The 20,681-nt window shown below is 47.6% G+C and overlaps 2 protein-coding genes across 2 annotated transcripts in view; one reads left to right on the forward strand and one right to left on the reverse strand.

Moving 5' to 3' along the window:
- FLVCR2 (FLVCR choline and putative heme transporter 2) overlaps positions 1-10,453 on the forward strand; it is a 53,601-nt gene extending 43,148 nt beyond the window's left edge. The window contains exons 6-10 of the mRNA XM_036108618.2: positions 954-1,064; positions 2,194-2,299; positions 2,449-2,560; positions 3,148-3,203; positions 6,903-10,453. Coding sequence (XP_035964511.1) covers positions 954-1,064; positions 2,194-2,299; positions 2,449-2,560; positions 3,148-3,203; positions 6,903-6,980 — 463 coding nt within the window. The 3' untranslated portion in view covers positions 6,981-10,453. The remainder of the gene's footprint in view (positions 1-953; positions 1,065-2,193; positions 2,300-2,448; positions 2,561-3,147; positions 3,204-6,902) is intronic.
- A 453-nt stretch (positions 10,454-10,906) lies between these two features.
- Positions 10,907-20,568, reverse strand: ERG28 (ergosterol biosynthesis 28 homolog). The gene is made up of 5 exons (XM_036068569.2): positions 20,305-20,568; positions 17,594-17,756; positions 14,919-15,009; positions 11,792-11,910; positions 10,907-11,662 (listed from the first exon to the last, which is right to left on the reverse strand). The coding sequence occupies exons 2-5, from the start codon at positions 17,724-17,726 to the stop codon at positions 11,583-11,585; spliced, it is 423 nt and encodes a 140-aa protein (XP_035924462.1). The 5' UTR covers positions 17,727-17,756; positions 20,305-20,568; the 3' UTR covers positions 10,907-11,582.
- Between the last annotated feature and the right edge of the window lie 113 nt (positions 20,569-20,681).

Below are 20,681 nucleotides of genomic sequence, written 5' to 3' on the forward strand. Positions count from 1 at the left end.
CAGCTTTCAGCTTTCCATCTCTGAGTCCTCATTTTGTGGCTGTGGCAGGCGGGCAGAGGGATGTGCGGAGCCCGCGGCCTGCCGTAAGCAGGACAGGGAGAGGAACACAAGTCCAGCTGCAGGGGTGAGGCTGCAGCAGAGTCACGAGTGGGCAACATGGGAGGAGAAATGTGGGGAGGGCTGCAAGCAGGGTGAACCCCAAACAGAAAGCAGCAGGCTGCTGATGGTCCCTCTGAGGGGACTGGCCAAGGGGAGTGTCACGGGGAGTGGGCAGAGCTTTCTCACTTTGGCTTGGGAGTCAAGCGCTTAGTTCAGGGCTGGAGAATGTTCTCACTTACCTTCTGCTGTCTGGAGCAGAGTAGTTCAGGCTCGGTGAAAACTCTGTGCTGCACCTGCGCCGGTGGCAACAGGAAGAACTTCGAGATGACAGAGAATCTGAAAGTCAGCTCACTGCCCCGCATGGCCATGGGCTCTTGGGGCAAAGCAGACCAGCAGAATGAGGTGGCTTCTGGGGTAGTCCCACACGCCATGCTCCCTGACAGTAGCTGATACTTGTTCTGTGTTTATTTGGTGGAGGACAAGGAAGGGAGAGTGTTGTGCCCTTCTTGCTTGGGGTGCAGCTTGATATTGTTGAGCGGGTTCTGCAGGAGTCGAACACACATATGTAGCAAGAAGGCTTCATCCTCTCCTGATCCTCCCCTTTGTAGCACTGGCCAAAGTGTAATTAAGTAACCATTTGTGTGATCATTGGTTCAGTGTCCATCAACCTCATGGACAGAAAGTTCTGAGAGCAGATGTCCCAGCACACAGCAGAGGGCTTGACACATAGCAGGTGCCCAATTGATACTTGTATAATGAATGGATGGATGGATGGATGGGTGGATGGATGGATGGATGGATGATCCTGTTACAGTCAGAAGTGTATGACTCAATGTCATTGCCTCTGCTTTTAGGGAGACAACCCTGGTGGTCTACATCATGACGGTAGTGGGCATGGTGGTGTACACATTGACCTTGAACCTGGGATATCTGTGGGTCGTGTTCATCACCGCTGGCACAATGGGGTAAGTTTGACCTCTGACCTGTCTAACTGGAAAGCAGCGTCCCATGGCTCCTAGAGCTGCCGACATCCTTGGAAGCAACACTGACCCCTTTGCTGCCTTCTCATTGACCTCTGGAGATGTGGAAATCGTGGCCAGAGGTCTTGTTTACTTACGGCACTTCAAAAGGCTGCCCAGGCCTTCCATGCTGTTGGGATGGAGTCTGTCCTTCACAGACCTCAGGGAGGCTAGGAAATGTTTAGAGTCTTTTGTAGCTCTGCCTGGGACAGTGCGGGGTCGGAGAAAGTGCACAAGGCTGGGAATCAGGAAGTCTGGGTCCTGGTCTTGGTTCCACTGCTGATCTTTAGATGACAGATGCATCACTTAACTGCTCTGAGCCTCAGTTTCCTCATCCGTAAATGAAGATGAGAGTGGCCTGTCTTGTATAGTTGTTGCAAGGAGTGAGAGAGAAATAAGTGTGAAAGCAGCACGAAGTGTGGTACAGATATAAGAAATTAGAGTTGGAATTTTCTGGACCTGTTGTATGAGAAAGCACAGGAAACAGCACACTTTCCACAGGGGTCTCTGCTTAGCTTCACATCCCAGTTATTTTCCTGTGGGCACTATATGAATGTATGTGTGAGAGAGGAAGACAGAGACAGAGACAGACAGACACTCAGTCTTTCTCAGCTGGTGACTCTCCAGAGGGAAAAAGGAGGACTCTGAGATCCTCCTTCCAGGTCCCAGAGAGCATGGAGAGGCTGTTCAGGGTCCAGGGACTTCCCACTCCCAGCACAGGGCCTGGGGACCCATGACACAGAATTTCTCAGCTGAGGACTGAACACTGCAGGCATCCCCCATTCCCTTCTGCCAATGTTGACCCTGTCTGTAATTGATGGCTGGACATAGAAGAAGCAGGAGACCCTCGGGGGCTCCTGAGCACGAAGCCTACATATGAACTTCTTCTTGACCTGCGGGGGCCTCTCTTTCCTTGGTATGGCCACCTGGGGGATGGCCTGATTATTCAAAGGCCTGGAATGTCTTGATGACCAGAAACAAAACAGGAAAAGGAGTTCTAAGGGAGGAGGTGGGCTCCTTATCCTTCTTGCTCTTGAATTTCTCCATCACCTTGTTTCTGTGATCTGGTCTTCAGCTTCTTCATGACTGGCTACCTCCCGCTGGGATTTGAGTTTGCTGTGGAGCTGACATACCCAGAATCAGAAGGCATGTCGTCTGGCCTCCTGAACGTGTCTGCCCAGGTAGGGCTCTTATTTGGTGGTGGCCCCAAAGCAGTGGCTCTTTGTTTCCTACTTGACTTGGCTGCCACAGGCATTGTATCATGGTAGCTCAGTTCTCTCATGGGCTAGTTGGCCGGGCCCTGTTTTCAGTCTTCTTTGTGCCTTTGCAGGTATTCGGGATCATCTTCACCATCTCCCAGGGCCAGATTATTGACAACTATGGAACCATGCCTGGAAACATCTTTCTCTGTGTTTTCCTCACCCTCGGAGCGGCCCTCACTGGTGAGTTGGGGCCTCAAGACAAGATGATGCTCACTCAGGCTGCTCGTGGGGCTTAGGCTGTTGGCAGTTTGAGACCTCAGTGTTTTGACTGATCATACAGATTGGGGGTACACGTGCAGATGGGCAGAGGGGAAGGAAATGTGTTTGAGAAGCAGTAGCATGTTTGGGTGGAATGAGCCTGGGATTTGGCGCCAAAAGACCCTTTTTTGCATCCCAGACTGTGACACTGACCTCCATAGCTGTTTGACCTTGGACAAGTGGACCAACTTCTGGAAGGCTCAGTTTCTTAATCTATAAAATGGGAGTTGTTGTAAGGATTGGAGCAACATGTGCAAACTCCCTGGCCAGTATAACTGATCTATAAATGAAAGCCAGTGTCATCCTTGGCTTCTGCCTGTAGGGACATCAGTGATCCCCAGGCTTTGTCAAGTTGGTGGGTAGAACCTCCATCTCCCTGGAATATCTACAGTAGGTCTGAGATACCTATGACCCTTAGGAAAATGAGGGCTCCCTCTCTTGGGTGAACTTCATCATTGGTCTCTTGTTAATTGTGTCTTTGTTGTTCTTTCTCAATCTCTTGACCTCAGCATTCATTAGGGCAGATCTTCGGAGGCAGAAAGCAAACAACGAAACTCCTGAGAATGTGAGTATGTGGAAGCTTTGAGAGCTGGGTCCCAGGGTTTGTTTGAGGATGTGGCAGCATGGGTGGGCCCCAGGGGTGGGGGGGTGCTCCCAGAGTGGACTGGTTCTCTGGAGGCCGTGAGACCAGCTCAACTCGCATAAACATGGCGCCCAAGAGTTTCCTGGGTGGGTGTTCAGCATGGCTTTTGTGTCTGCTCTTTCCCGGACTCTTCTGCTTCCTTCCTTTCTCCTGACCTCCCTGCTGTGGTCCCCAGAGCACGTCACTGTTGTCACAGTCTGCTGAGCATCGCCCACTCCTTGGATCCTGAGACAAGTCCTGAGACCCTGGCTGCACTGCTTTCAGCCTGGGGTCAGTGGCTGGAGAGGAAAGGTGGGAGCCTACCTCGACCACGGTGGTGGTGGCCCCGAGGCGGTGGTTCTCCTGGCGTGTTACAGCCCCTTAGGCAGTGCCATGGGGATGGAGGGACTGGAGCCCGTGCATTTCCAGTAAGGCTCTAAACGGGCAAGTCAGGGAGTAGGAGCTGATGGTGGCAGAAGGGGGAGGACTAGGAGTATGATTTAGAACAGAAAAGAGTTTCCCATCTGCTTTAATCAGCTAGAGACTATTCTAACCAAAATGTTAGGTATCAAATCTGAGCCAGGATGAAAGCAATTTCAAATCTGAGGAGGAAAAGTGGGATATTACTTAAAAAACAAATAAGCCACCCAAAACCTATTACAGAGGGAATACATGTTCTTTGTAGGAAAGCTAAAATACAGAAAAGTATACAAAATTTAAAAATCATCCTGTAATATCATCACCTAGAGATGAAATGCTGTTTTTTTGCAATTACTTATATGTCTATATCTACATATAATATGTATATATATATATATATATCTGTATATATTTATACATGGATATGTAAATATTTTTAAAACAAAAATGGAATCTTCTATCTGCTTTTTTACTTGTGAGCACCTTATCAGGTCATTTTTCTTTTACAACATACTTCTAATTACAACACAGTGTTTTAATGAGTGCACATGGGTAAACCATGATTTAACAGTCTTGCTGTCTGTGGACATTAAGGTTGTTCTCAATCATTGTTACAAACAGTATCATGATTAATGTCCTGGAAGCTGAATCTCTGTGCATGTTCTCAAGCACAGTATTTCCTTGAGAAACGGATCAGTGGTCATGCATATTTTGGAGATCTTGTTATGTATTGCCAAACTGTTGTCGAGAAAGGAACTACCAACACTATCAATTTATATTGCTATAGCTCTGTAGGAGAGCCAACACTGAGGCTTTATCATTTTGGAAAACTTTGCCAATTTTCTAAGGCAAAAATGGTATGTGAAAGAGTTATATTTAGTATTGTAAGGACATATGTTGGCAGATGGATGATAAGCTGTCATTGATTATTTGTCTTCTGGTCTCACACTCTGGAGTTGGCAGGCTGCAGCAGGTAGCATGTGGAGGGCGGAGCCTCCCACAGGAAACTCAGTGGGGAGACAGGGAACGCAGCAGAAATGCTGTTCTCTAGACTGGTGTGAGGACCCTGGCGTTACCACCATGAGGATGGGCTTTCACTTGGGCCAGATACAAGGAGACATAAGGGTTTGGAATATATAGCGAGCCTGGCAAAAAGGTGCCTATAATAAAACAGGAGAGATTTCTCGTGAGAAGGTTTCAATTTGGAATGTGACACATTGTATCAAGTGATAGGAGATTTTGCTGTTTACTTTGTCATCTGTGTTTATGTTGGCAGATACAGGCAAACGGGAAGAAAGAAAAGGTCACCTATAATCCTAGCACCTGGAGATAACCTAGTAACATTGTAGTCCATCGTTCAGGGTTGTTTTCTGTGGGTCTTCTGGTGCAGGTGGGGTTCCTAGCCTGCTTGTTTACTTAACATATTACAGGATGATTAAGGTAGTTTGACAACCTTTCCACAGTTACATTCTACCACTTCATATCTACATATATGTATTTCCATTTCCTCTTGTTTAATATTTAGGTGGTTCCAATATTTCACTGTTCTTGCAGCCGTATCTTGGTGCACAGGGACCAGGTTTGTTGATTGAGCTTGGAGTTGTTGGCTCAGTCATCTTCTGTATGGAGTATTGGAAATAGCACTGAGTAGGAGTAGGAGACAAATCCGGGGATGGAACTCCAAAGTCTGTGTCCCTGGATGACTCACCATGTGTCTTTGAACCTCACTCGCACCTGGGGAAGCTTCTGGTTATGGGAAGGTCAGAATCATGGTGGGCTCACACCCAGGGAAGCCAGGGCTGTCACAGAGCTTCCCTCCTCTGGAGCCCACCATTACATACCCCGTGGCAGCCAGCATAATTGAGACCTGGCCATGGGTACAGAAAGTCATTGTCAGAGCCAGCTGAGGACAGGGTGCCCAACAGATGTGGCCAGAGCTGCTCTTTCTAATCAGTGAGATACACAGTTCTGGTAAAAAAAAAAAAAAAAAAAAGAGAGAAAGACAGAATGTCTAGCTTGGGGCTAATGACTAATCTAGATGATGAAAATCTTGGTTTGGGGGTTTCTGTTTTTCTTCCAGTTGGTAGTTCTCGGCCAGAGACAGTGGATGTGCTTCTGTCCCCACTCATCTGTTTCTGGCTGTGATTTCCAAGCGCTGGCTTCGGAGGGAGCAGGCGTGTGTGGGCGTGCACGTGTGTGTGAGCGAGAGGAGAGAGGCTGCTTGATTGACTTCAGCAGGCTGCTGGTGGCCTGAATGAAAGCTACTCACGGCTGAGGCTGAGCTGGTGGCAACAAACTGGCAAGAGAATGGGCAGGTTGGGTTTCTGCAGCTGTTACCGCTGCTGCGGGCTAGCCCCGACCCAGTCCCTGGGGGGGCGGCGGGGCGAGAAGCACCATTTGTCCAGTTGGCCCTGGGCCTGTAGACATGCTTCTAGCTCTCGAGCGGTGATGGCGCAGTGCTGTGCCCCTGCCAAGGCCTCCCCGCCAGTAGGTACGTGCTTGAGGTAAGAAGCACGGCACGGCATACCCCTGGGGCCCCACAGGATCGGTCCAGGCCCGTGCTTAATTCCAGCCCCACCTACACAAGCGTGAGCCCGAGGACTCTTCTAATCCTGGGCCATCTTTCCCCAACAAGGTCAAACCAGACTGACCCAAAGTCCTCTTCTCTAGGCATTAAGTATATATACATATTTTTAGCCATTGAGTTTATGTCCTGCCTTTATAAAAATTCTCTCTGCTGCCTCCATTCCCTGCACATCATAATAATATTCCTCATCCAGGCGGCTGCCTCCAAAGGAAGGTAGTCAGAATTTCTGTGGGCGTTGTGGAGTTGGCACTTCGGATGGCACCTGGTGGTCACCCGGGGCAGTTTCAGGCCGCCAGAATGGGGAGGGCGAGTGGGCTCTGCTGCTCTTCCAGTCCCGAGGGGCTCGCGGGGCGGGATGGTTTGTGGTGGCCGTGGCGTCACAGAGAGCTGGACTTTCTGGCTTCTCTTTGATGACACGGTGAGGGTGTGTGCGGTGTGTGTGTGCGTGTAGAGGGCACGCCGGCAGAGGCGGGGAGCTGCTGTCCTGCTGCCCTCTGTCTGCGCTTGGGCTGCTGAGGGGCCTCCGGCTCTTGGCTTCCCCGCCGACTGCGGTCCCCGACGGGCGGCTGTCCCAGCCCCGGGTGGAGCCCTGCGCCTCTTCACCGCAAGGGCTGCCTGCTTGTTGTGCCTTGCAGAAACTCGAGGGGGAGGAGGAGGAGGAGGAGAGCAACACCAGCAAAGCGGCCACCACTGTGTCCGAGGAGCACCTCTGAGAGAAAAGGTGGCGGCCAGCGCTCCCCACCTCTTCGGTCAGCGCTCGCTGCCGGCACGCGGGTCTTCGCTGGAGCAGCTTTTGGAGGGAACCGGCTGGAATGTCTGTGGCTCGGACGGCAGAGCCTCTGCCTCCCGGGACCCTCCCAGGAGCTGGCCTGGTCTAGCGGGGGAAGATGGCACCTTTCACCGAACGCACGCTCGATACCTGCCCCCTCCCCCGGCAGGCTGAGGGAGCTGGTGTTGGGAGAGACTGGTGGAGAATGGGGGTGCCTTGCCGTCCCCCTTCACCTGCATCCCGCAAGGAGGGAGCCTGCAAAATTATCACGGAGAGAAAGCTTATTCAGGATATTAACTTTTTCTAGAATGGCAAGACCCCTGGAAGCCCAGTTCTACGGAGAGGCAGCTGCTCTGGGTGAGGGTAATTTGGGGCTCATCACACTGGCTGCTAATGTTCTGGGGGAGAGAAAGCGCATCAGGAAACATCAGAACAGACCCATCAGGACTCGGCCTCGCTTCTCCTGCCCTAAGCTTGGGGTCTGTTTCCAGACCCTTTCCTGAGAGCTGATCAAACCAAACATCAATAAACTTGACAGAAACTTTGCTGTGGCCGTGAAGGAGAAGCCCGTCGGGGAGGGTGACGTGCCTAGGTGTGGGAGGGCACTGGTGAAGGCCTGAATTTGGGAACTGTGGTAGCTTGATTTGGGGACAGGAAGGTTCTTTTCTACAAAATCTCTGCCCAGGACTTCTGTGTGTGTGTCGTCACCTCTGATGCCTTCATGGGGACCCTGCCTTGAGAAGCTCTGCCGTCCGCCTCAGCGCTTCCTTTCTCTGAAGGGAGGGAAATCCCAGCCAACTTCCTGTAACCTTTACTGAAAACTAACCTTGTTTCATTCCACCCTGAGAAATCCACACTGCTTCTGAGAGAGGAGAGGAAAGGGGCAGAAGGAAAGGTGGCCCTTGAAATGGGCATTGAGTCTGCTTGAATTAAGTGCCTCCTGCCTCTGGAGGGGATCGTATTCGCACACCCACCCCTCCTCCCCATCCCCTTCCAGCAATCTTTTAACAGATATTGTGAATTTAAAGGGATTCCCTTTAAACCAACCCAGGGTGACCTCCTTGCCTGCCCAGCCTGCTGTTTGGCTCTACTCACGGGCTGGGGTAGTGTCCCCTGAAAATAAGACGTTTTAGTAATTTCTCCTGCATTGAGCAGCTGTGATCATGACCATGGTGCTGTTCGGCTGTGACCACTGCCCGGTCTCGGCATCCAGGGGCAGCCTGGGTTGGCAGGAGGGCCAGGGTGCCTGGGCCATTGCCCGAGGGGAGCTGGGGATGTGTGTGTGTGTGTGTGTGTGTGTGTGTGTGTGTGTGTGTGTTTGTACAGACATTCCGGATGTTCTGTATGTAAGAGAAGTTCGCACTTCTGCTGGGGGGAGTGATGGGGGGTGGAAGAGAGGTGGAGAGAAAGCATGTCTTGCTTTTTGATAAGGAGAAAGGTGTTCACTCTTCAGCTCCTTAAAACTTTTTAACAAAATGTTTACCAGATTATTCATTCCTTTATTTTAAAAGCATAATTTGTATTTTCTACTTGTAATACCGGATGTTTTAAGACAATAAAAGACTCTCCAAGTGGTCTGCCGTGTCATTAGGTGGGGCAGAGGTGTCTTTCGGCAGTCCCGAGATTCTCACTCATTTCTGGGGCCTGGGCCGACGGTCCGGGAGGGGCCTGGGGCTAGAGGAGCAGCTCCTGGGGCCTGCTGCAGAGGCGGGTCCTCTGTTTACACAGATGTGACCTTCCCTGTGGGCTACTTTTTTTTTTTTTTTTAAAGATTTTATTTATTTGAGAGAGAGCATGAGAAGGGAGAGGGTCAGAGGGAGAAGCAGACTCCCCGCCGAGCAGGGAGTCCGATGCGGGACTCAGTCCCGGGACTCCAGGATCATGACCTGAGCCGAAGGCAGTGGCTTAACCAACTGAGCCACCCAGGCGCCCTTCGTGGGCTACTTTTTAAAGACAAGGCTGTAAAAGTGAACGTGGGCCTGTGCGGGGCCTTGCACCTCACCGTCCCGCCCGTGACCCTGCCTGCCTGCCTTTCGGGCTGTGTACGCATGCAGACAGTCCACCCCGGGTGGCCGCCCAGAGCCCGCTGTGGTTGCTGGCTCGGCCTCACAGTGCGGCTGGCCTGTTTGTTCTATGACTGCACCATCCTGCCTTGGCCATAGTCCATGCTTTCGGCCTCTGCCGTTCTGTGTGGCCATTTTTTCTTCGGAACTGTCCCACCTACTGCCACTTCTCCCTTCCCAGGCGTGTTCGCCTTATGCTGTGGCTTGGGCTTGCTGCTGCTGTCAGTTTTCTGTACGTTTCTTTCTTAGTAAAATGCACGGTGCCTGTGGCATTCTGGCCCCATTATCTGTTAGCAGTTCTCAGCTGAAGAGAGACTTGACGAGTTCTACTTTAAATCATCTCGAATGGGAGCCAAGCCTGGCTGTTAGAGAATGATAATATTCATGATGTGTTCTATTCTAAACCATCTCTTTAGATCCTTTGGGTCTTGTCTTTGCTTATCTGGAATTACATTTCTATGACGCATGCTTAGAGGATCCAAATCCAAACCATGCATGCTTTCATTCACTTTCTAAGGTGGGCTCCATGTGGATCTACACTCACATGCTAACTCTCTAAGATCACTGCTTTTCTTACTATCTCTTGACAATAGTTGGTGAGTGAGGGATAGTCCGTACCACTGAGCTATTTTTCTAGATGTAGTGTTGTGGGGATGAGGCTTGGTATTGCTGCAACCACTTTTGGCACCATAAAAGGAATCCAGCCTGAGGATGAAGCCAACATAGGAGGGCAGGGTTGAGTCCTGATCAAATCATTCCCGAAGACTATAATCTCCTTAATCTTCAGTTTTGTGAGCCAATATTATCTTTATTGTTTAAGCTAGTTTAAGATGACTTTGTTCCTTTCACCTAAAGAGTCTTAACTGATAAATTCCTAATGCATTTAAGTATCCTCAACTTCAAGCTTCCTGTCATGCCCTTTAAAGTCCCCTGCCTCCCTTCCTGACCTATCTCTTACCTTATGCTTCCTGACTTTACTACGTGGGTCTTACCCCTTGAACAAGATGGTTCCTACCTTCCAGATGCTGCTCCCTCTGCCCTAAATGCCTGCCTCATGTATGAAGACATCTGATACCTGGGCATTCAAGGCTCAGCTCAGATCCCACCTCCTCAGGGAAGCCTTTCCTGACAATCTAAATCATCCACCCCCTACCTTCTTGATCACAATACCTTGGTTTCTAGAGTTCATATTGTCTGAAGTTGTTATTTCATGTGTTGCTTTGTTGATTGTCCGTTTCCTTGACTACAGTGTAAGGGCCACTGGGAACAGGGGCATTGCCTGGGTCATCATTTCTCTTTCCCAAGTGTCTGGCATGGACTTAAGCGTTCAATAAATACTTTGTTGAACAACGAATGGGTTCTTGAGTCTATATGCTGTGTGTGGGCCCAGCCAGTGATGAGCCCGTCAGCGTTGTGTCTGGAGGGCAACTATCGGCTCCAGTCCATTATCTTGGGGTTTCATGTTCTTTCCATGGTCAGGCAGCTGTTTCTTCTGCGCTGTTTTCTGTCTCTGCTTTCTCAAGAATCTGTTTCTTCCTTAGGAAGAAAACAAGAAAGGGTCCTGACTGTTCAGTTGTGAACTCAGAATCTTGAAGGTGGGGAAGGCGAGACAGATTGGACTTAAGGAGAAATGAACAAGTAGTAAGAGGGGCTGGAGGCAGCCAGGTGTGCCTGGGTCCTTGAGCTGTTCTACTCATTATGGTGTATTTGATCAGCAAAAAGCTGTGATTCTCCTATGCAATGGCTCGGAGGGGGCAGGAATGCTCTTGGCTTAGGGGAGGTCAAAGTACAAGGACTGATCCAAGCAGAGGGTTTTTCTATTTATTACAAAATTCGTTACACAAATACAGCTGACCAGAAGGTCTAAAAACAGCCCAGACTCTTCCAACCCTGATCCACTTGTAGACACAAGTATATGAGCCATGCTTACTCACAGGGGAGCCCTTCTTAGAAGGACTGCCTGTTCATCGGATGGTTCAGAGTCTTGGGTCCAGCAGCAGAGAGGAGCCCAACCTGGGAGGGCAGCCTCCTGAAGCAGCCCTTGGGGGCAGCTGCTCTGGGTGACACAGCAGCTGTAAGTTTCATAGTTCACGTGTTCCCACCACACAAGTCAGAGGAAGGGATGAAAAATAAAAGGGAAAAAGCAGAAGGCTGGAAAAGGGATCCTGGAAGAGGCTGTAGGTGGGGGAAGGGCACACAATGGGTTTCTGAGGTGCTGGAAATTTCTTGATCTGGGTGAAGGTACAGAATATTCAGTCATTTAAAATGATTCTTTCAATTGTACGTACACATTTTATATACTCTTCTGTATGAAGGTTATATCTTAAAAATTTTTAAATGTAAGAAAAACCCCAAACCTAAAAGGCTAGCAGTGGTAAGGGGGCTCAGGATGGTAAAGAAAAGAAGAAATGAAAGAGGAGGGAGGATGAAGGAAGGGGACGGCAAAGGTGGAAGACGAAGTCTCGGAGGTGGTAATGCCGGCCTCAGTTTCTCTTCTTCTGTCTGGATACTGGTTCTGCTTCTAGGTACCGGAGCCCAGCTAGCATACCCAGGATTGAGAAACCTTAAATAAGAGAAAAGAGAGGTGGCTGACATGGGCACAGCACTTTCTTACTCTCGTATGTCTGCTCTCCTGCCCCCAGCCCTAGGGTGCAGTTCCCATGGGAGCCCGGGGCAGGGGTCAGATGCTTACTTGCCACCATCAGGGGGGCCAGGACGCCAATCGTGGGAGCTGCGGTCCCAAAGACAAACAACTCGGAAAGGAAGTGCCCCAGGGCGAGGAGGAAGGTCCAGAGTGTGATGTGGTACAGCCTACAAGGGAGCAGACAGAAGTGGGAACTGGAGGCCTGCCCGTTCAGTGCAGGGGACAAGCAGCAGTGAGATTCTACACACACACACTCACACACGAATCCAAACCCAGCAAGTGACTATGGCTAAAGGAAGAGAGACTTGGGCCTGAGAAAGACCTGTCTGCTTGATCACACCAATTTACCCTCTACTAGGGCAAAACCAAAGGTTTCAACTGCTAGACTGAGGGGAGAATGGTCTCAGCATCCATGGTGGGTCTCCAAGTCATAGCAAGGTGGTGAAGCCAGCCACAGCGAAGCAGAGTCTGGTTTATGGCACGCCTAGCAGTATAGACAGTTGGGGATCAATGGTGCTTACAGATTCTACGTAATCAAATCGGCTTGGCTCTGTAGTCCAAGCCCACCTGACAGGTGTTGGGCCAGGGGCTGGTCAATGCTCATAGGATGGATGCCACAAAATGAAGGGCCTGAACGCAGCATGAGCAGCGAGGACCTCTCTGGGGCTTTTAGATGCTTTTGCCACATGGGCTGTTATTTTGTGTCTTAGCCTAGGAACATGATCAGTTGGAGGACACAGTGATAACCTCATGGGAAGAGAACGTGTTCCTCAGTTTTGATGAAGAGGTGGAGAGGAGATAGGTTATAGGATGACTGACCACTTGGATTGGAGATTTATTTTTTTTAACTATGAAATTTTAAAAATTCTGAAATATTTCAAACGTACAAAAAATTGTTGATGATAGAATACTATAATTAAGCTGTATGCAACCAATACCCTGCTCCATCCAATCTGGATGTTTTGACATTTTTGCTTCAGATACTTTTTTTCTTTTTTTTAATTTATTTATTTCTTTTTATTTTTTTTAATAATTTTTTTTTTTTTTAATTGACACAGAGAGACAGCGAGAGAGGGAACACAAGCAGGGGGAGTGGGAGAGGGAGAAGCAGGCTTCCTGCTGAGCAGGGAGCCCAATGCGGGGCTCAATCCCAGGACCCTGGGATGATAACCTGAGCCGAAGGTAGACGCTTAACAACTGAGTCACCCAGGCGCCCCCAGATACTTTTTTTCTAAGAAATGAGATATTACAGATATCAGTTAAAGCATTCTATGTAGCCTTATCCCACCCAGATCCCATTCCCCTGCTCCCCGCTCCCCAGAAGGAACCGATATGTTAAATTTGATTTTTATCATTCCTGTGCATGTTTTTATACATTTAGTAAATATGTATGTATGGGTGTTGACTTTGAATTTCTGGTTAGAGAGGAAATAGAATCAGAGTGTATATCAGAAGAGCACTGACCAAAGTCCCAGGTTAAAAAAGGCTAGAAACAGAAGTCCGCATTTGTGGCTTCCTGTGTTGGGAGAAGGGGAAATGAATGGGTGATAATGAGATAAGTCTCATTCCAAAAGCATAGCAAATGAAAGCTACACCTCTTATACCTATCAGCAATTTGTCATGGTAACGGTCTTTAAAAGGATTATTTAATTCTTACTCCCTCCCAGTCAGCCTGAGGGGTAGAGCAGATATACTAGTCTCATTTTATACCTAAAGAGACCAAGAGGCAGAGAAGGTAAACAGCTGATCCTTGAACAACATTGGTTTAAACAGCATGGGTCCACTTATATGTGGATTTTTAAAGATAAATTGCAGTACACTACTGTAAATGCATTTCTCTTCCTTATGATTTTCTTAATAACATTTTCTTTTCTCTAGCTTACTTTATTGTAAGAATACAGTACCTAACACATACAATGTACAAAATGTCTTAATTGACTTTCTTATCAGTAAGGCTTCTGGGCAGTAGTAGGTCATTAGTAGCTAAATTTTGGGGGAGTCAAAAGTTATACACGGATTTTCAACTGTGGGGAGCCGGCACCCCCAACCCCCATGTTGTTCAAGGGTCAACCGTATAATGAACTTGCAGCTACAAAAATAGTTACTAATAGAACTGAGACAAGAACCCATTTTCTTGTTTTCATTCTTGGGCCCCAGGCTGTTTCCACTAAACCATACTGCTTCCCAAAATACGTGTCAACGTAGAACGAGTCAAACCATAGTTTCAAGTTCAAAAAAAATTTAAAAAGTTGGAGAGATCACAGGGTTAATAGCCCTGCTTCAAATCCCACTTGAGTCAGTCTTCCTTAGTTCAAATTAATTGGGTCTCAAACATGTAGATCTGCGAACTCTGGAATGAAAATCATTACCTCCCAGGGCTGCTAGGATTAATCAAGGTCACGCAGGTGAAATGTCCTGGCATAATCAGAGGTGCTCAGTAAATATCATTACCTCCTCTTTTCCCAAATGCTAAGAACTTCGATACAACAAAAAAATATTTTAGTGTGAAGTTGACATTTTGGTGGCCTCAGCCAGTGACCTGAGCAAACGTTGCCCTTTGACTGTGGTGAGGATGGCTGGAAAGAAAGTTCGAGCCCCCTCCAGTGGTCAGCACCGGTTACAGCATGATCTGGACAAGAGGCTATGGTTGTCTGCCAATGTTCCACCCTAGTCTGAGTACCCTAGAGAGGCAGAATATAGGAATCCTAGGTTCTCTTTCACCCTCACCTACTGACTCTGCATAAGCATGCAGCAGTTTACCTGTGGGTTCCTTTTCTCATGGATTGTGATTTCTGTTCATTCCTACTTCTTAAGGAGGAATGTGAGAATAAGGTACATGTGGGTGGCTGCTCTAAAAAGAGCACACTCTTCTACTTCTTTAGTAGCAGAAAGGCTGATTATTTAGTAAAGAAGTAGAGGGTATGATGCAGGCCACTAGATCATGACACTACCAGCTGCTGTTCTTTCCAAAGAATTTTCACACTGTAAAGACCTGTGAGGCCTATTACGTTTTTTTTTTAGGCCTGGAAAGAACAGAACCTATTAACCTTTTATTATCCACCTTCTAGGCTAATGTATGAAAATTAACAGGTCTCCAAGGGGAGGACCACACTGGCTATGCCTAGCACCTGATTTCCAATGAAAGGACGCTAAAGCTCTTCCTTCCCTTACATACGTCTTGTTGTGGATGTCGATGGCACAGAGGCAGCGAATCACTGACGAGAGCAGCGTCCAGATCCCAAAAGTCCGAGCTTGGAGGCCATTCACTGTAGAGCAGAAAAAATCAAGAGTGTCGAGAGGGGAGACTTAGGGTTCCTTCCAAACTCTTATGTCACTGGTGGTTCACGGGAGGCAGGCTGCTGAGCCTGAACTCCCTTTGGCTGGGCAGAAGGGAGGCTCTGCAGCTGCATATGGCAACTAGTAGGAATGAGAGGAATTCCACAATGAGAACTGCCCAGCTCCTCTTCAAATGTTTACAGTTGGGCGGGGGCATTTCAAGAGTAAAAACCCAACAAAGAGCCCACTTAGGCAATCATTCCTCCTGACTGTAGCAGTTTCTACCTCTGTCCTGAAAGCCACTCTGGTGCAGGTGAGGTCCAGCATGCCTGGATCAGGACAGGTCTGGGGGAATGTTGCAGACAGTGGGGTGTCAATACGAGATGCCTAGGAGGTCAGTAAACTTTCAAGGCTGATGCAGGAGAGAACTCAGAAATCCTGGGACATATCTAGATGCTCAATCTGGTCTTGAAGAAACTTAAGTCTTCTCCTGAATCCAGATCTATATTATTCGAACAAAGCCCATTCTGGGCAGGTTTCCTGTGCACTTGGTACTGGAACAAAACACTGCTTCCTTGGTGTTTGCTGAGGCCACCTCACTCTTGGTGAGCTTTGTTCTGGTACTGCTGTATTAAATATCTTGTCCTGAAAGTACTGATCACAATCTACCATAGCAGTGGTTCTTGACCCTGGGTGTTTATTAGAGTCAACTAAAGAAGTTTTATGAAATTACCAAGACCTGGGTACCAGACCAATTAAATCATACTCTTTGGAGGTAGGCCCTGGGAGTAAGTATTTTCTAAAAATACTTTCTTCCTCGGTGATTGTAATGTACAGTCATTTATCTAACGCATCCTGTGGCAAGGGATGCCGAAACAGTGAAAGCAAAGCTACTTCCTTTGCTGGTCTATTGAGCAAGAGAAATTTCAAGGGACAAGACTGATAACTGAAAGGTCTATTTTTTTTTTTTTTTTTTGATTTTATTTATTTTTGAGAGACAGAGAGAGAGTGCACACAAGTTGGGGGGAGGGGCAGAGGGAGAAGCTCTGAGCTGATGTGGGACTTGATCCCAGGACCCTGGGATCATGACCTGAGCTGAAGGCAGATGCTTAACCAACTAAGCCACCCAGGCACCCTGAAAGGCCTATTAATGTTTACTTAGGCTTTAAGGATTTTCCATCCTTGGGAAACCACACAGTGATACCAATTCCACAGCTGAAGACTTTTAGATGGTAGTAAGGTGAGAAAAAATTCCACAGGCCTACCAAATATCTAGTGGTTGGCCCCAGAAGGCTACATTATAAACCAATTTGATAGCTCTTCTGATGAAAAGGCTGAGGAAATAGCTCTAGTTAGTGAGATACAAAAGTGGAATATTTCACCAAACCTAGGCAGGTTAGGCATCAGGTGAAATTCTATGGGATGCTCCAGAACACTGCTATCATCAGCAGAGTAGCATGAGAGCCTCCAGATTATGAGGGGGCAGGCAGTCTCTATATTTCTGGGCTGGAGAAGACAACCCCCCCCCACCCCCAACACAGTTCTTTGGCTCAGCTCTATGCCCTTGAGTGAACCGCATAACCCCTGGGCTTCTCTGTCAACTTTAAACTTAAAAGACTAGACCAGATAATCTCTAAAATCCTGTGAATCTACACAGGATTCCTGGACATCAGAGGGCAGCATTTGAGGAGGAAAAAGTAGAACTGTCCTACCCACTTTTCCAGGTACTTTACTCCTATTGAGCTTTGTTCAAAGTGAGCCTTAGCCTACTTAGATTCGTTTTGTATGGAGATGTTGCAGAAAAATGAGCTAGGTCAGAGCCCGAATCTGGGTTAGCTATAAATGTGACACAGAATTGTCAGCTGCGTGAAATGGTGCTGCAGCTCAAACACCATTATCCCACACATCAGTGCAAGGAAGCTCAAGCTGAAATGTGAAAATATTCTCAGCAAGGGGGCTCAAGAAACTGGGAAAGGCCACCGGAGGCCTTCTAAGTTTCACTCTGGGAGGCCAGCTCGGAGGAATTCTGGATATCTTCTCAGGGACTCTTCACGGTTTGGGAAGACCTGAGGTTAGTAACTCCCCATCTGCAACACAGAATAAACCATATGTGGCACTACCTAGCTTCTGAAGAGGGCTGAAATCATATGAAAAGCTTTTTTATAGCTTTCTAGTGGGGCACTCCAGAGTCACCAAATAAGTCTCTCCTCTCACTTGCCCTTGTGATACTTTTTGTATTGCCTGTAATATGCAAAGGACAGTATAAAATGGATGGAAAGGTATTCAGACAAGCTTAGGAGGAAAAAGGGCCAAGTGCTATCCACAAAGTCTGTTATTCCAGTGGCTACCAAAGGGTAGATTAGCCAGCATCAGAATCTCCTGGAATGTTACGAAAAAACAGACTTGGGCCCCACTCAGGGGTGGAAGTTTCAGGAAATAAGTTTGGAGAAGAAAATGGGCACCTGTGCCGTGTGTTTGTTTTTAAACTTCCTACCTTGTTCTTAGGGACAGCCTGGTCTGGGAACCACAATTTGGAGCCACTCCCGTGAAGGATATAGTTCTCTGATTTCTTACCGAGATCCGGCTTGCCTGTGTAGAGCTTTTCATAGAGAAAGGTGTGGTCTCGGAAGCTCTGCAGTGTGTTCCCTATGGCTATGATGGACACCATAACCAGCCAGCTTCGTAACACGTTCAAGAAACGGCTCATGACTTCCCTCCAACCTGAGACGGTTTTTGCCTTGGGAACAAAGGCCAAAAATAGGAGACAGCAGTTAGCTTACTTCAACCATAAGCTCTCTGACTTGGGTAGTTAACTTGTGTCCCACTCCCGAGGGCTATACTAAGCTTATCTGGGCAATCCCTTCATGAATTCCTTTCCAAGTCCCTGAAGTTGGCCCACCTTCAGTTATCTTAACGTACTATTCTTACTTCACAGGGTTAGCACACTGCCTGGGTATTTGCCCTAAACCAAAGGGTGCTAACATTTACCTAGAGTGAAAAAGGCTAAATAATGCAATGGCTAGAGATGGAAAAGCCAGCCAAAAATAATGGAGAAAAAAAGGGAACAAAGAGGAGGTGTATGAATATTATGATCAGGTAATAAAATGGACTTCTGTGTAAGACTTAGAGAAATTGGTCTTGATATTTAGTCACACTAGTAGTGGTGAATCAACAGTATACTTTGGCACAGTACTTATTTTTCTCTAAGCAACTGGTCCACAATGGTAGCCTAAATCAGAACCCTTTTCTCTTGGCTGGAATCAGTACTTTAATATCTTTACTTCTAGCCTAGTTTTTTTTTATGTCATTCCCTTGTGATCCAAGTGGCTCAAGGTGACTGTAAATCTACTAACAGATACTTGCCTGGCTATTGATGACACTTTCAAGCCTTATACATTTGAGTGGAATCTATGGAGTGAGAGCAATATTTATACTCTCAGGTATTCTCTACTCTGGTTCTCAAGTAATTCATGCTCCATAAACTAGAACAAGATAAAAGTTAAAAGTAAATAAACTGCTGTGACTCGAGAAGTAGCATGAAAATTATGTGCAGAAGGAGCCAACAATGTTGGCGTTGGGTTGCAAAAGAAATTATGATCGCTAACAGGTATCGGGCACTCGTATATGTCATGCACTGTGCCAAACACCTCACATAAATTATCTCATTTAATCCTTAAACAAGGTGGATAGGCAATATTACTATTTCCATTTGACAGATGAGGGTTGGCACAGAGAAATTAAGTGATTTGCTTGAGGTTACACAGCTAACACATGGCGGAGCTGAGATACAAACAATGCTCTGCAATACTGTCCCACTGTCTGAGAATATTTTGATGAAGTTTCTATTTTTAAGGAAGACAAGCACACTATATCCACTTCTGTCTTGAAGTTGTATACAAAATACAATTACATTATGTACTTTTTGTTTTTAAACAAGCTTAGGTGAACCCTTGAAGAGCAATGATTTCAATCAACTTGATTTTCTTAAAGATTTTACTTATTTGAGAGAGAGAGAGAGAGAGAGGGCGGGAGAGGGAGAGGGAGAAGCAGACTCCCCACCGAGCACAGCCAGATGCGGGGCTCGATCCCAGGACCCTGAGATCATGACCTGAGCTTAAGGCAGACACTTAACCAACTGAGCCACCCAGGGGCCCCTCAATCAATTTGATTTAAATAAAACTCATGTAGATAAAGGATTTAATAATAGAACTACTTCTTCTCATCTTCACTGTAGTGTTGTAGTTTGTTTTTTGGGTTTTTTTTTTTTTTTTGGTTGTCTTTTGTTTTCCCCCACAGTATCTGTTGTCAGGTTGACTTCTTGGGCCTGAAGTGGTGATAAACCATCAGGCTTCCTTTGTCACTCCGACGAAGTTTCAGTTTGGTCTTATGCTACCCAGCTGAAATAAATATTAAAGTTAGCCATGGCCTAAGACAGTGTGAAGCACTAAAAAGAAAACAAAACAAAACAACCAAAAAAGAGCTCTAGAGGAGGAAGCGGAATCCCTCGGGGAATGGTAGGTCACAACAATGGACTTCACTGAAGTCCAGAGAGAATAAAGCTTTACTGGAGATCAGAAGTGGTCAGGGCATGGGCCAAGACCCCCCCACCCCCATCCTCCTTATTTTTCCCATTTCTCAATAGGTGACTCAGGCTTTCTCCTCCCAGAGTCAGAAAAGCCATATGGATGGCTCCCCTCTTTGAGAGAACTTATGCCCATTTCATGGAAGCTCTCAGAAATCCAACAGATAGCTGATGAGGGCAGAGCTTGAGCACTCTTCCTAACTGCTCTACCAAATCCCTCAACCCCATTTCCCTAAAGCTTTAGGGCCTCCTGAAGTATCTAACATCTATTCTCAAATTTTGTCCTGGCCTGGCCCTGCAAAGGTGTTAAAACTAGTCAGGAGGGATGTTCCTATCCTTCCACAATCATTTTGTAGCTGTGCGACCCTGGGTGAGAAATCTGCAAAATGGAGCTTTAAAAATACCTATCTCAAGGGATACTGTGAGAATTACATGAGAAAGTGAAAAGGTTCCTTGCCCTGTGCTAGGCTCCTAGTGGCTGGTCATTCGTTCATTCATTCATTGGTTCCCCGAACCTACCAAGCCTTCTTCATTTTCATAGTCCCAGCTCCCCCTTCTCAAGGTCTCTCAAGCCCCCTGTTCCCCCAAAAGGTTGCTTCCAGGGATCTTCCTTACCTCTCACCTCCATTTTTCCAGACTGTCCCTATCCTCTCAGATGCGACAAAAACGCCTCCCTCCCTCTTCTCGCCCACACTCTCCGTACCTGGCGATCGGACCCCCAGCACAGCAGCGGCAGCGGCAGCGGCAGCAGCAAAGCCCCAAAGCAGATGCAGCGAGTAGTCCACCTGAGCCATTTGTCCTCGCCCCCGCCCACAGCCCGGCTCCAGGATTGGGTCTTCTCCGTCAGTCCTCGCTCGGATTGGCTGCTCCGGTTTTGCTCGAGCAGGAGATGGGGCGTGAACCCATTTACTGCCAATCAGTGGTTGCCGCTGCCCAAGCTTCACCCCGGGTACCGCCGCACACGCAGTGAACCCTCTTGTTGAGCGTGTCGGAAGAACTCCGGGGCTGAAGTCAACCCTTTAGGAGTGGAGGGAAAAAGAGCGGAAAAAAGAAGTCTAGACTTCTGCTGAGAGCAAAGCT

This window comes from Halichoerus grypus, chromosome 8 (genome assembly GCF_964656455.1).
Source record: "Halichoerus grypus chromosome 8, mHalGry1.hap1.1, whole genome shotgun sequence".
Classification (NCBI taxonomy): Eukaryota; Metazoa; Chordata; class Mammalia; order Carnivora; family Phocidae; genus Halichoerus; species Halichoerus grypus.

Bases quoted from the DNA above. Each gene is read 5' to 3' on its own strand.
- ERG28 (XM_036068569.2), bottom strand. From the start codon at position 17,726: ATGAGCCGTTTCTTGAACGTGTTACGAAGCTGGCTGGTTATGGTGTCC. The intron at 15,010-17,593 runs GTAAGAAATCAG...TCTGCTCTACAG, and splicing joins CACAGGCAAGCCGGATCTCG to TGAATGGCCTCCAAGCTCGG. The intron at 11,911-14,918 runs GTATGTAAGGGA...GCTCCCTTGTAG, and splicing joins ATCGACATCCACAACAAGAC to GCTGTACCACATCACACTCT.